The 14,848-nt window shown below is 38.4% G+C and overlaps 2 protein-coding genes across 2 annotated transcripts; one reads left to right on the top strand and one right to left on the bottom strand.

The window, feature by feature from the left end:
* Positions 1–4,713: 4,713 nt before the first annotated feature.
* On the top strand, positions 4,714–13,628 carry GCK72_008445 (uncharacterized protein; the record flags this gene model as incomplete). The annotated part of the gene is made up of 7 exons (XM_053726830.1): positions 4,714–4,794; positions 6,840–7,062; positions 7,119–7,187; positions 11,477–11,534; positions 11,628–11,721; positions 12,692–12,843; positions 13,505–13,628. 7 exons carry the CDS (start codon positions 4,714–4,716, stop codon positions 13,626–13,628), a joined length of 801 nt encoding a protein of 266 aa, XP_053586407.1.
* Positions 7,666–9,071, bottom strand: GCK72_008446 (uncharacterized protein; the record flags this gene model as incomplete). Its single annotated transcript, XM_053726831.1, has 4 exons — positions 7,666–7,772; positions 8,287–8,390; positions 8,447–8,514; positions 9,042–9,071. The coding sequence occupies 4 exons, from the start codon at positions 9,069–9,071 to the stop codon at positions 7,666–7,668; spliced, it is 309 nt and encodes a 102-aa protein (XP_053586408.1).
* Positions 13,629–14,848: the final 1,220 nt, after the last annotated feature.

The following is a 14,848-nucleotide window of genomic DNA, read 5'->3' on the forward strand; positions in this document are numbered from 1 at the left end:
TTGGACCGAAGTGAGACATGATTATACTTTTCTGAAAGCTCTCAACGAACTGAACACAACAACAGTACTCGTTTTTTCTCAAACTTCTTCATTTTCCATCTCTCTCTCTCTTATTTTCTTATCTACAAACCGAATTTCCCTCAATTCCCACCTCCCGTGTTTTTTCGAGGTCAACTTTGAAACTATCCGTCACATGCTGTTATTTGTTTTTCTCGACACAGAAACTGTTCTTATCTGTTCCAGAGATCGAAAAGGTGTCGGGTTTGTTTCTTGTTTTTCGGGTAAAACTGTTTTTCATTTTAATCCGCCTGGGAACTTTGATTCTTTCCTTTTTAGTATGTTCTTTTCTTGGAATACTTCTGTTACTATGATTTATCAGTGTTATCAGGAATTCCGACTTCCGGATAAGGCATTTTTTCTTCCCGACATCTCTGGTAGTTATGCTGCTAACTTTTCATATTTTTGAACGTAAAGGTAAAGACGATCTGAACTTTAACGCATGTTTCGAGTATAAAACTGGCATAATATGATATTATCTCCAAAAGGTTGGAACTGATAGAATTCTGCGAACTCTTGTCGTGTTTCGTGTAAAATGCACAGAGTTGAGTGGTATGCGGTTTTTGAAATGGCGGAAAGTGGAATTAAAAAACGGACTCGAAGTATCAGGCGCCAAATTCTTTCGTCGTTTGAAAGAGGACGATTCGAGGACTTCCCTTGTTAGAAGACGATTTGGGCTTATTTTTGTTGTAAAAAGCTTCTAAAAAAGGTTAAATTTGTGTTAAATTTCGTTTTTTCTTTCGATTAAAACTGATAGCTTTGCAGCAAAAAAACATCAAAATCGGAAGGTGGAAAATATCTTTGAATGACGGAAAGCGGAATAAATAAAATTTCTCCTAAAAGTACAAAAATTCTGTCAAAAAATTTGGAACGCTTCACGAATTTGCGTGTCATCCTTGCGCAGGGGCCATGCTAATCTTCTCTGTATTGTTCCAATTTTAGTATATGTTCTCGGAAGAACAAAATACACTGAGAGACGGGTCGATTATAAGGGGGCACACAGACAAGCAGCCGGCATCTCACGGGTTCCGCCGTCTGGGATACGTGGGAAAAGGGGCGGGGCATGGGAAGATGGGACTGTTTGAGAAGGTTCTCCTAACCGACACGGTAAGGGTCAGAGTTGAGCGGAATGCATTTTTTTGAAATGGCCGAAAGTGGAAAGCGGAATAAAACCACTTCCGGCAGAAGCAAAAGCAAAAAAAAACTCTCAAACGTTTGCATTTTATCAATTTCCTCAAATTATTCTTTCAGACCAGAGTTGAGCGGAAATCCGCCTTCCGCCTTCCGCCTTCCGCCTTCCGCCACTTTCCTCTTTCCGCCTTCCGCTTTCCACCGATATTTTTTCAATTCCGCCTTTCGCCTTCCGCTTTCCGGCCAAAAAATGTTCATTCCGCCTTCCGCCTTCCGCCATTTCAAAAACCGCATTCCGCTCAGCACTGTTTCAGACTTTCCTAAATTCTGTAAAGTTGTCCTTTATTATCATTCTCACTATTACTTTCAACACTTGCATACATATAGACTACCCCAATCACTAATCAACATCTTCTCATAATCTCAGATAATAATCTCTTTCTCTCTGTATACAAATCTAATAATCTGCTTCTTCTTCTTACTAATTCCCCTCCTTTCCCCCCTAATTTATCTCTGTTTTCCAATTATAATCAGTTGGAAAAAGAGAAAGAAGACAAATCTCGTATGTGTCTCACCTTTTTTACACAAGTCGAATTAGTCAGAGAAGACTTGGAAGAAGTGAATTGGCAGGCAGGCAGCAATAGATTTCTTTTATTTCTTATATGCCTAGTGACTAGAGGTGGTCTTAATTTAAGGTTTTTTGGCTTAAAGTCTAAAATTTTGTGGTTTTTATAAAAATTCAGAGTGATATTTGTGTTCAGCTGTCCAAGAACTTTCAGAAAAGTATAATCATGACCCACAATGGGTCCCACCGCGAAAACCTCAAAGGCGCATACCGTAGCCAAAAAAATAAAATAATTGGAATATAGGCATGATTATACTTTTCTGAGAGCGTTTGACGAGCTTATTACGAAAATCTTGTTTATTAAAGTTTTTAGACATAATTTTAGTGAAAAACGTGGAAAATTCAACTTTCAACTTTTTTTGCTAAATAACCGGAAGTATGAAGTTTTTGAAATAAATCATGTTGCTAGTTACTTCCAGCTCACCAAGGGCTTTCAGAAAACTATAATCATGCCTATATCCCAATCATTTTGATTTTTGAGGGGCTACGGTATGCGCCTTTAAGGTTTTCGTGCCGAGACCCGACTTGAACCAAACTAGGGCATGATTATACTTTTCTGAAAGCTCTTGTCAAGCTGAACAATAATATCATATTGATTTTTCATAAAAATTGAAATTCTATGAAATTCTAGGAGTCTCAAGTTCTTCGCCCTCTTACTAATGTATCTATAGGTGTGGCCACTACGGTGTTCTACATTTTTTTCTTTTTCGAAAAAAAGAAGTTTCCACCCTCTGAAAAACAAACTTTCCGATATTTTTTTTCTGTGTGCATTTCGGATCGTACTTTTTTGTAGTTCCCGCCAAAAACCATTTCTCTATTCCAACAATACCTACGCCCCTTACTTACATCGGTACTACTATAATTATAATTCTAATTTTATCGAATTGCCCATTGTTCCATTCCGTTTGACCTATAAAATGATTGAATCTGATTTTTCATTTCACTTTTTTTTTTTGAAAACGGCTAATGACAAGGTATTCGTTGGTTTAAAAGGGCAACGGTCAATACTCATAGTTGTATTTTTGGACACTGTCCCAGAAATTTATATTCTAAGATTTGCAGTAATACAAATAATCAGGATAGTCGTATTCAGCTTGTTGAGAGCTTTCAGAAAAGTATAATCATGACCCACTACGGGTCCCGCCATGAAAACCTTAACCGTAGTCCAAAAATTAAAATGATAGGTATATAAGCATGATTATACTTTTCTGGAAGCTCTCAACGTGTTATACATGAATTTCATGTTAATTTTGCGTAGAAACCAAAAGTGTTCAATTTTCAGCCGAAAGACCCCATTAAGGGATATCGGATAACTCCCAATTTATCTGAATGGCGTTTTTTTCGTGAATAAAAATACAATATTCGTATTCAGCTCACCAAGAGCGTTCAGAAAAGTATAATCATGCCTATATTCCGATAATTTTGATTTTCGGCTACGGTATGCGCCTTTAAGGTTTTCGTGGTGGGACCCATTGTGGGTCATGATTATACTTTTCTGAAAGCTCTCAACAAGCTGAATACAGCTACCGTAATCAAATATGCAAAAAGTCCTTAGCTTTTAATTCTCAGCTAGGTATACTATTTCTGATTTTTCAACTTTCCTGGTGGAATTTTCACCCCCAACTTTTAAAATTTTTCGCGAATTTTTTGCCCGTCAAGTGACAACCAGAAATCAGTATGAAACTAATTAAAATTTCTTTTCCGGGGAAAAAAAAGTATTTAAGTTTCTGGTCTCCCAACGTAAATACCCACAATTTTCCCCCAAATTTCTCATTGAAATAGGTTTTCTTTGTTCTCCCGGTGTCCACTAATGTGTTCTCCTTCTCCTTTTCCCCGTACTGACACAGAAGTTTAACTTTTTCCTTAAAAACGAAAAAATTGAAATTGAAATGTGAGAAAGATCGGCGGGAAAAAACATATTTGCCCCTCCACCCCCCTCTTCTATTCCCTGTTTACTAATTTCCGGTTTTCTGAGAAAGTAAATAAAAGAATAAAGTGTCATCACTACTGCTGATGAACTTACTTTTGTCAGTTTTCATTTCTATAGTCATTAACAACAGGTCTTGAATTACTCGGTTTTACTTTTTTTTAGTGGTAATGAGAAAATGCGCATAAACTTTTTGATATAGAGTTATTTCCCAATTACAGTAAGATTTTTGAATTCAGCTCACCGAGAGCTTTCAAAAAAGTATAATCATGACCCACAATGGGTCCCACCACGAAAACCTTAAAGGTGCATACCGTAGCCCCTTAAAAATCAAAATGATCGGAATATAGGCATGATTATACTTTTCTGAACCGTCTCATAGAGCTCAACAATAATAACAAATTAATTTTTGATAAAAATCAAAACTGTTCAATTTTCAAGCAAAAATCCCAAAATCCTCATTTTTCTTAATGGTCATCAATCTTTTCGAAATTATAACTTTTGTCAATATAAACATGAAATTCATGTTTAACTCGTTAAGAGCTTTCAGAAAAGTATAATCATGCCCCACTTCGGACCAAATGGGCCCCACCACGAAAACCTTAAAGGCGCATACCGTAGTTCCCAAAAATCAAAATAATAGGAATATAGGCATGATTATACTTTTCTGAAAGCTCTTGAAGAGTTGTTCATGAATCTCATGTTTATTTTGCGTAGAAACCAAAAGCGTCGAGTTTTCAAGCACAAATTCCAATAATTTTCGTTTTTATTAACGTCTTATGATAGGTTTACTCATAACATCCTCGTGTTAAAAAAATTATCATGCAAAATAGAACAGTTCTTCAAAATATTAGTCACAATCTCCTCATAACATCCGCATTTTTTGTATTTCAAAATTTTTTATGCAAAAAAAACAATATTTTATGAAAATCAGTCCGCTGAATCATCCTGCCACTGATAGATATAATGTGACATGCTGAAAATCGAAGCCGTTACTCATGCAGCTGAAAATAATATGATATTCGTATTCAGCTTGTCGAGACCTTTCAGAAAAGTATAATCATGCCTATATTCCGATCATTTCAATTTTTGGCCTACTGTATGCGCCTTTAAGGTTTTCGTGTCAAGACCCAATTTGGACCGAAGTGGGGCATGATTATACTTTTCTGAAAGCTCTCAACAAGCTGAATACGACAATCCTGATTATTTGTCATAAAATTCCCAGGCGTTCAAATTTCGACCTACCCAGTCTTTCTTTAAAAAATAACACTTTTTTTTGCAAAAAACCATACTTGTCACGCGCCGGGATGGGCCAAAATCAGGAAAAATCTCGGCCCGGCCCGTTTTGAAACATTTTTTGGAACATTTTTGAAAATTTGATGTTTTTTTTGTGGAAATTTTTTGAAAAAAAAAAGTTTTCGAATAAAAATTCAAAATTCAATTAAAAAGATAAATATGTATGATAATTTAAGCATTTTTACTTTAAATTATCGAACAATTTCAGAAATTTGTGTTACAGAATGAGTACACATTTTTGAATCCGGGCCGACGGGCCGACGGGCCGAGCCGGACCGCAGAGTTGCATGGAATTCCGACTTCCGACTTCCGCGCATTTTTTCCATTCCTGCTTCCGACTTCCGACTTCCGGATAACAAAAATCACTTCCGACTTCCGGATAAAGAATTTTAATTCCGACTTCCGTCACTCCATAACTGTGGAATTTTCGAAAAGTGCATTTCGCAAAAATGCATGGAAAAATGGTCTAAAAGGACAGAAAATGGGCTGTTCTTCAGCCAAAAACTAACTTTTCCACTGATTTTCGCGATTTTCATGATTTTTCTCTTGGAGTTTTTGAATGTTTGAGAAAAAATCTAATTCCGACTTCCGACTTCCGACTTCCAACTTCCGACTTCCGGGCGTTTTTTCACTTCCGACTTCCGACTTCCGGATAAGAAAATTTCACTTCCATGCAACTCTGCCGGACCGGCCCGATTTTTGACAAGTATGCAAAAAACATTTTCTATTTAGTATCTATTTTTGTTTCCGGTAAACACGTTCCCTCGTTATAAACAAAGAAACTTCATAAACTGATAAGAAACATGTGAACTAGGTCATAAAAACACTCTTTTTCTCACATTGTTTCCCATATAAAAAGTCCACTAGTACTGCCATTCGGACGGTTGTTATCATTTGTTTATCTCCGTTTATCCCCTCTCCTTTCTGTTCTCCTCTTTTTCTTGTTTTGTACTATTCGATTTCTTCCTTCTTTTTTCTTCGTTCTTTTGTTAAAGAAGAAGAAGACCTTAACGTGTTTTATCTATGACATTAGCCGCCCTTATTGGAACGGCATGTTTTATAATCGTTTTTTCGTTTTTATTTGGAAGATCTCCAAACGCTTATGGAACTTGAAAAGGTGTTTAGAATCCGTTCTCGGAGATAGATTTGAATGTAAATTTTTTATTTCGAGTTTTTGCCACAAATGGACATGATAACTTAATTCAGCTCATCGAGAGTGTTCAAAAAAGTATAATCATGACCCACAATGGGTCCCACCACGAAAACCTTAAAGGCGCATACCGTAGTTCCCAAAAATTAAAATTAAAGGAATATAGGCATGATTATACTTTTCTGAACGCTCTCGGTGAGCTGCACACAAATATAACAGTGATTTTGACTAGAGATCTGAAATTTTCCATTTTCAAACCAAGAGAGGGTTGCTTCGAAAGACCAGCTCCTTCTGTGTTGTTTTCCCATTTTTCTCGAATTCTAACATGATATTCTTGTTCATTTCGTTGAGAGCTTTCAGGAAAGTATAATCATGACCCACTTCGGTCTGAATTGGGTCCCACCACGAAAACCTTAAAGGCGCATACCGTAGCCCAAAAATTAAAATGATCGGAATATAGGCATGATTATACTTTTCTGAAAGGTCTCGGAAAGTTGAATGCGACTATCATACTTGAAATTGCAAAAAGTTTTATTTGAGCGGTTTTCGTCCGGATTTTTATAGAAATTTCTAGTTTTTTTCAACCAGTTGCTAAACTTAGAATTTCTTGATCCCCATTCCATCCCTTTCAACCTAAAGAAATTTAATTTCAGGACACCGGCGAGCAAATCAGAATGGAAATCCGCGGAATGAGTCGTCCCGAGTCAGTCCTTCAACTCGCTCGTAAATTCGGCGAGATCTCCGCCGCACAGGACAACGAAATCCATAAATCTCGTCTTTCGCTGAAACTCGGCAAGGAGAACACAACGAAACCCATCATCAATCGCTCACTATCAATGCAATCGAAAAGTGGTCCGCCCACTCCGATTAGACATGGTAAGTCCCAGTGTTTGCTCTATCAATATTAAGAAAAAATAATAAAAACCGTTTAGCCGCCCCTATAATAACCACCTACACACTTCCAAGCCGTCCAACTGTCGGAGGAATCGCTAGTCTCAAGTGTAAGTCAAACTCAAAACAGTTTAAGAAAAAAGCAAAAAAGATCTAGCAGCGAGTGGTTTCGATCCACCGACCTCTGGGTTATGGGCCCAGCACGCTTCCCACAGGTAGAGCGCAAAGTCCCAAAAACGGACCAGCGCCGGATCACCGGCGAACATTCTGTGGCTGACCGACGGGCCGCCAACGGTCCGTCGAACATCCGTAGACGGCCCGTTTTCTCGCTTTTTGAGCCGCTGACGGACCGGTTTTCATCCGTTTTCAAACCATTCTGGTCCCTTCCCGGTCCCCATTAGGCTTGTTAAAAATGATTTTTTGCGAACAGTACTCGTTATTACTAATACTTATTTATTAAAAATAACAAAATTAATAACAAAAAATTTTGACACTTATAAAAAATAATTTTTAAAAGAAACATCAAAACTAGGTGACTGAGACTTTAGAAAATTCGCCTTTTGGCTCGGTGCTCGTCGATTTTCCGCATCAAACAGGCGAGTCGAGAGTGACTTTCTTCACTTTTTCCTCTCGTGGCTTCTCTTGATGTCCAATCTTCGTTGAGATGAATTCGCTTGTAGTCGAATCAAATAAACCTGAAAGATAATAAGTTACAATACAATTCATAGTTATTGGACACCTTACTTATCACTCAATCATTTGACAACATGGTGCGCATGATGAGAGCATTGAAGTGAGGTATCGAACAGAGAACCAGTGAATTGTTGAAATCCCCAAATCGACAAAGTAGCCGTTTGACCGAGAAGACTGTCTTTATGATGATGATTCTTCGAGTGTTCTCCACGATGATGGGACATTGAATCGGCTACAAAGACTTCACTACTACTTCCTCCCATCGACAGTTCGTTTCCACTGTCGTTTGCATCGGCATCAATAATGTCGGTTTGATAATGATGAAGACGTGGTCCCTCTTCTCCAGATGATTGTTGTTGTTGCGTTGTATTGTTCCTCCTTCCGTTTCCATTGATGTCATTGCCTAGTGGTGGTCATCGCCATTCGACAATAGTGTATCATGTTGACCTTGACCGTTTGATCTCTGAAAAAATACTAGCTAAGTTTCCACTATTTGAAAAAGCGCGATTATCATACTTTTGGTTTCCACTGAGTCCACTGAAGACTTCTTCTCCTTATCGATTAACCCGCTCTTCCGCTTGTCGATTTGGACACAAACTTCGGACTTCCAGTGACATTTGCTTAAAATATTCACATTTTACACTTAGGTTTCGCAATTATCTAATGCAAACCTTACGAATCCTTTGAAATTCCCCGTTTTTGGTGTCCAGTAGGGGCGCGCCGCCGACGACGTTCTCGATTAGCCTGAAAATAAACAATTTCGTCGAAATTAGTAACAAATAACGAGTGAAAACGTTTTTGACAGATGAATAAACCTGCTTTACTGTAAAGAATGTAAGAAAAACAGAAGAAATACCATAAAAATTGAAGGAAAACGAACGAAATAAAATTTGACGCGGAAAAAATTCAGTGTCGATTTACGACAAACAAGGCGCGCTGCCGTAATTTCGGAGTGTCGTTGCGAGCTTCAGCTTTAACGAGTCAACTCGAAATATGCGAATTCTCGGAAATTTCAGTGAAAAAGAATAATTTTCTTTAAAAAAAACACATAAAATAAAAAGCATGACAATTCCAAAAACACATTTTTGAAAAAAAACATTCGAAAGTGTCTGAATAGGAGTAAGAAGTGATCCGATAGCGAATCTACAGTATAGGTTGTGAGATTGTGACTAAAAATTACTTCAAAGTGCCCTTCTAGTTCAGTTTTGTGTGTCAACAAATTCTTGAATATCAATTTCTGAATGTACCCCAAGTATAGTCATCCCACACACCATAGTGGCTCGCTGAGCCACTAGTAGCATTGTTTCTTGCTCATATGAATTCACTTGGTTTCAAAAATCAATCAGTAAGACTTCTATAGAATTATTAGAATACTAAAACTACTTTTTTTTATAGGTTTCTGTGCTTTTTCTAGAACAATTCCTTTCTCAGCCTGAATGAGTACTTTGAGACGCTACTAAGCCGCCATTAACCCGTTTGCGATCCGCCATTAACCCGTCGTTTGTCCGTTTGGTTCATAACATGTCAAAAACAAGACATTGATAGCTTCAAACAACTTCTACAGACTCTAAATGGTATAACAATGATTTTGAAGCAGAATTTCGAAAATCCATTTTTTGACTGGTTTTTAACAGTGCTTTGGCGGGCCGGTAACGGGCCGTCGTTGATCCGTTTGCGGTCGTTCAGCCGCCGTTCGTTCGCCACTCGCACGCTTGCGGCTGCTCAGCCGTCGGTCGTCCGTTTTTGGGACTTTGCGGTCTACCTGTGTCCACTGCGCCACGCTGCTGTCGAAAAAGGGGAGAATGCGATGCGTATAAGAAAGGGGGAAGGGAGAGAAGGGGAGAGCGCGCACGCTGCCTCCTAGGTTAAGGAAGGAGACACCCCACTGCCAATCTACCAACCAGGGTTCGAGCCCGCATACCCTGAAATCTTTTTTGCATCCTTTGAAATGATATATTTGATCTCAAAGAGCACATGTGAAGAGATAGAAAAGAAATAGACAAACACTGGAGAGCACAATTTTCATTTTATTACAATCAGAGCTCGCTCTCGGGAGCAAGAACTCGAGAGAAATTACACAGCCACCTTGAGGGAGTTCTTGACCGATGGATACAACTCTTCGCATCCTATCAATTGTCAACCCTTCACAACATTTTACATACTTCACGTATTTCGTGTGAGACTTTGGGGAGTAGGATACCTTCTAACGAGTTGCAATTTCTATTTTGTGTATGTGTAAAGTTTCTGGGATTTCTTAGTTTCAAAGCTTTGGGAATCCATTTTCTTGAACATTTTGAAAGTTTCCACAAAGGAGGTGAGAACGCAAACAAATTTTCATCTTAACCTTCATTTATTCAATTTATCACAGTCCCGAGTGGGCCGGCCGCGTTCTCGGCCGTGTGGCTCAGCCGGTTGCGGTTTTGTACCCATGCACCATCGGGCATGAGTTCGGGACCCACTCCGAAACTTTGAGCCAAACTTTTTTTCTTTTTTTGATTTCTCACCTCCTACTCGTTGTTTGCGGGCATTAAATTTTGATTTGAATTTTAAGCCCCGCCCCTAAAACAGAACCAAGTCACATGTTTCAAGTACAGGAAGAGTTGTAAACTTGTGCCCAGACATTCGGATACACAGACACACAGATAGACAGGTTTTTGTCTGTCTGTGTGTCGGTTTGTCCAGACATACCATTTCTGTGAAATCTCTAGTCTCGCTATTCAGAATACCTTAAAAAAAGGAATTCTAAACCATCTGAAAATAGTATATTCAAAATTAGCATGACGTGAGCTTTCAGAAATGTATAATCATGCCTATATTCGCTTTTAGTTGGGTCCCACCACGAAACTACGGTATGCGCCTTTAAACTGGGTTATTGTAGTTTTCGTGGTGGGACCCGATTGAAAGGGAATGTAGGCATGATTATACTTTTCTGAAAGCTAGAAACGCGCTGATTTTGATTAAATTTGATTAAACCTTTTAAAAAATGTGTTTTCTTGAAATCGGTATCTCATTGGAAAAGTTGGTTTCGTTTTGTCTATCTGTGTATCAGTTTGTCCAAAATACCTTGTTTTTGTTGAAAACCAGTTTTTGGACATCCGGACATCCAGACACACAGACAGACAACCTCAAAACATAATTTATGTCTATTTGAACGCCTATTAGCACGGCACGCGTCTTACAACCGCGCTCCACCGAAACCAAAGAAAATAGTGTGCGAAATTGAGAGACTCAGAGAAAAAGAGACATTTCTCAAGGGGATTTCGGTGGAGCGCAGTTGTAAGAACTGTCTAATGTTTCCTTTTAAAGCTGAAACTTGCGGACATCCGGACACCCTGGACACACAGACAGACATTCTCAGATCATAGCATCTGGGCCAAACCGCAATAAAAGATCACATGCATTCTCTTTTTTCTTTCCCAATCAAACAATTTTTTTTTCTTTTTTTCTTCAATTTTTCCCTCTCCTGCTCACATCGTTTTCTCCAATCTTTTCCACATGTTTTCACTTTCTTGTGATGACGCGAAAATTGAAAAAAAAAGAAGCAGAAACGAAGAAACAAAGCAAAAATGAAAACTGACAGCTCTCTCTCTCTCTAGATTTGTCGAAATGTTTTAAAATGTACTATCATGTCACGTAATCGCGCTCCATTGAAAATTTGCTATAGAGCGTGGTTACACCCTTCGCTTTCCAATGTTTCATGTTTCAGCAGAACCCAAAATGTCACGTCCGAACATGTTCAAACAGATGGAGAAGGTTGGAGCGAAGTAAGTGTGGCCTAGAGTTTTTCTAGGCCAAGGCGCCTTGATAGAGCCGATAAAGTTGTGCGATAGAGCGCAATTGCCATTTTCTTTTTCCAGCCCAACCTCCACTGCGCCTCCACGTCAACTCAATCCAAACTCCATCAAGGACGCTCTCCTCCGTTGGATTCAGAACAGAGTTGCAGGGTATCCGGTAAGGATTCTAGAGGGGGTACTGTAGCAGTGGCTAGGTTACTGTAGGAACAAATTACCATACTTGCAAACTGGGCCGGCGCGTAACTCGCTTCAAACTGAGTTTTATAAGCTGAAAATTATACGAAAATGTAGATCTCGACGAGTTCTATGCCCGTGACATACTACGGGCCGGATGGCTATCTGTTAATGTGCCGCGGGCCGGGAAAAAGTGCCAAAAAACGTGAAAATGGCCAAAAAAAAGCCATTCTAGTCCGGCACGCGGCACATTAACGGGTAGCCATACGGTTCTTAGTGGGCCACGGAGATCAGGGATGTGCGGAACGGAAATCGGAAATTCCGAAATTTCCGACTTTTTTCGGGACCGTTTTCCGTCGGAACATTTCCGAACTTTATTTTCGGAACTTTCGGAAATTACCGATTTCCGAGAAATTTTTCAGGAAAAACTTTTTTCCCGAAATTTCCGAAATTCCATATATTTTCATGATGATAAAAAAGAGAATTTGTACAAAATCGAAAGAAATTGCTCTCAATCCAACGTGAACGGTGCCAAAACGTCCCGCCTGAGTCAAAATTTATAAAAATTTTAGTTTTTACTGCAAATTTATTGGATTTTGACTATGAAAAGTTTGAAAAACAGAGTTTCCGAAATTTCCGGAATTTCCGAAAATAAAATTCGGAAAAGTTCCGATTTCCGAAATTTCCGAAATTTTTATTTCCGCACATTACGGGCCGGCCCCTTTCGGCCCGTTTCGGCCCGATTTGCAAGTAGGAAGATTACTGTATCTGTATAAAAGCATACAGTATACGATCAGTATTGCTTTGGTAAGTGTGCAAACCTTCTCATTTTTAAAAATGTTTTCTGGTAAGCTAGTTAGGGATACTGTAGTCTTACCAAGGTTACGGTAGAGAAATATTACTGTAGCCTTACCAGGGTTACTGTACCTTGTTTGTAAGTAAGGATTTTCCAGAATGTAAACGTGACCAACTTCTCTTCGTCTTGGGCTGACGGCATGGCGTTCTGTGCTCTTATCCATCGCTTCGCTCCACATTCATTCGACTTCTCGAAGTTGGACCCAAAGAATAGAAGACAGAATTTTGATTTGGCTTTCAAAGTGGCAGAGTGAGTTTTTATTTTATGGGATTTTAGTGTAATGGAATCGATTTTCTCAATTAATTGAGAATTTTATGCTTTGGTAAATCGGACAAGCCACACTCTGATATTTTAAAATTGCATACTGAAAACTTTTTGTTCTGTAGTTTTCGTGTGACCTACTCACTTATTGGACCGTCTGGATTACAACTAACTCGAAGATGGTTAAACGTTATACAAACTCCATTAAAGCTAATTGTAAATTAGACGGTAATGTTGATGGAAATCTCAAATTCGGAAATTTAAAGTATTTCAGTTTTGAGCCGAGCTATGAGGCCTTTATACCGTTTAAATTTTTTCGTGTGTTAGATTTATACTTTCGTGTGTAACTTTTCTGAATTTCAACTGGTAGCCGAAACATTCAGCAATAAGAAAACTAGTTTTTTGAAAAAGTTCCAGTGACCTCAGGAAAATATTTAAAACTCATCAAAAATAAAGATGTACCAAAAGATGTGTCTCAATTTTTTCTGCTAATCATCATCAAAAATTACGATTTTTAGACAAAAAAATGTGTACGGTCGCGAAAACGCGCTCCGTCGCATAAAAAAGACTTGGTTGAGTGTACAATTGAAATTGAACGTTTATTCATTTTTCAATCCTGAAATCTGAAATCTCAACTATCCATTTCCAGAGACAACGGAATCTTTCCCCTTCTGGAAGTCGACGACATGATCATGATGGGTGATCGTCCAGACTGGAAGTGCGTCTTCACCTACGTTCAATCTTTCTACAAACAATTCCGTGATCATCCTTAATCTCTTCTCTAGCAAATGCGCTCTATCGAACTTCTCTCTGTGTCTCTCAGTCTCGGTAGAGCGCTTTCCCTGTCTAACCTATTTCTTCCCATGCTTTCCATGCCATTTACGTCAGCTTTAATTATTTGAATTATTTGACACCTACACCAATTCATCAAATCCCAAAAAATTATCGTTTCCTGTAGTCGAGTAGCCTCTCCCAACACACCCTGTCAACTGGTTATTTTAGTTATTTTTTTACTTCTGAAATTTGCTTTTAAATCAAAAAAACAACACAAATAAGCTCTCTCCATATCCCTCCCTGATTTTTAGACACTGAAAATACCCCCGAAAACTTTCAATTTCTGTTTTAAGAAGTCGGCTCAATGTTCTAGAATTCTGCAATTATGTTGTTTTTTTTGTAGTTTTTATTGTTTCAAGTCTAATAAATATTTTGTGTTGTTAAGATAATTCTAGCTGGAAATCGAAAATAGCGAGTTTTCAGAAAAAATGATAATACTAGTTGTGTTCAGTTGGCCAAGAGCTTTCAGAAAAGTATAATCATGCCTACATTCCGATCATTTTGATTTTTGGGCTACGGTATGCGCCTTTAAGGTTTTCGCGGCACGACCCAATTAGAACAAAAATGCAGGGGTGTGCGGACAGGAAAATTTCGGAATTTCGGACACTAAAAAATGTCCGAGTTTCAATATTTCGGAATTTCGGAATCTCGGAATTGTCCGAATTTCGAATTTTCGGACTTTCGGAATCTCGGACTATTCCGAATTTCGGATTTTCGGAATTTCGGAATTTCGGAATATTCCGATTTTCGGACCTTCGGAATTTTTTTTTCAACAGACTGTCCCATTTACTCATATCGAATGCTGAAAACCGTTTTTTTGTTTAAAAAAACACTGCGAAAAGACGAAAATTTAAAAAAAACCGCCTGAAAACTGCGGAAAAAAATTTGTTCGAGTCCCGTCTTGAAAAGTGCGCATGCGCCTTTAATACAGTACTTTCTCTTCCATTCCGATTTTTTTTCGGAACGTTCCGATCGGAATTCCATTCCGAAAATTTTTTCTCGGAATATTCCGATCGGAATTTCGTTCCGAATTTTTTTTTCGGAATATTCCGATCGGAATTTCATTCCGAAATTTTTTTCTCGGAATATTCCGATCGGAATTTCGTTCCGAATTTTTTTTTTCGGAATATTCCGATCGGAATTCCGTTCCGAAAATGAG

Source organism: Caenorhabditis remanei, chromosome III, assembly GCF_010183535.1.
Source record: "Caenorhabditis remanei strain PX506 chromosome III, whole genome shotgun sequence".
In the NCBI taxonomy this organism is placed as follows: domain Eukaryota; kingdom Metazoa; phylum Nematoda; class Chromadorea; order Rhabditida; family Rhabditidae; genus Caenorhabditis; species Caenorhabditis remanei.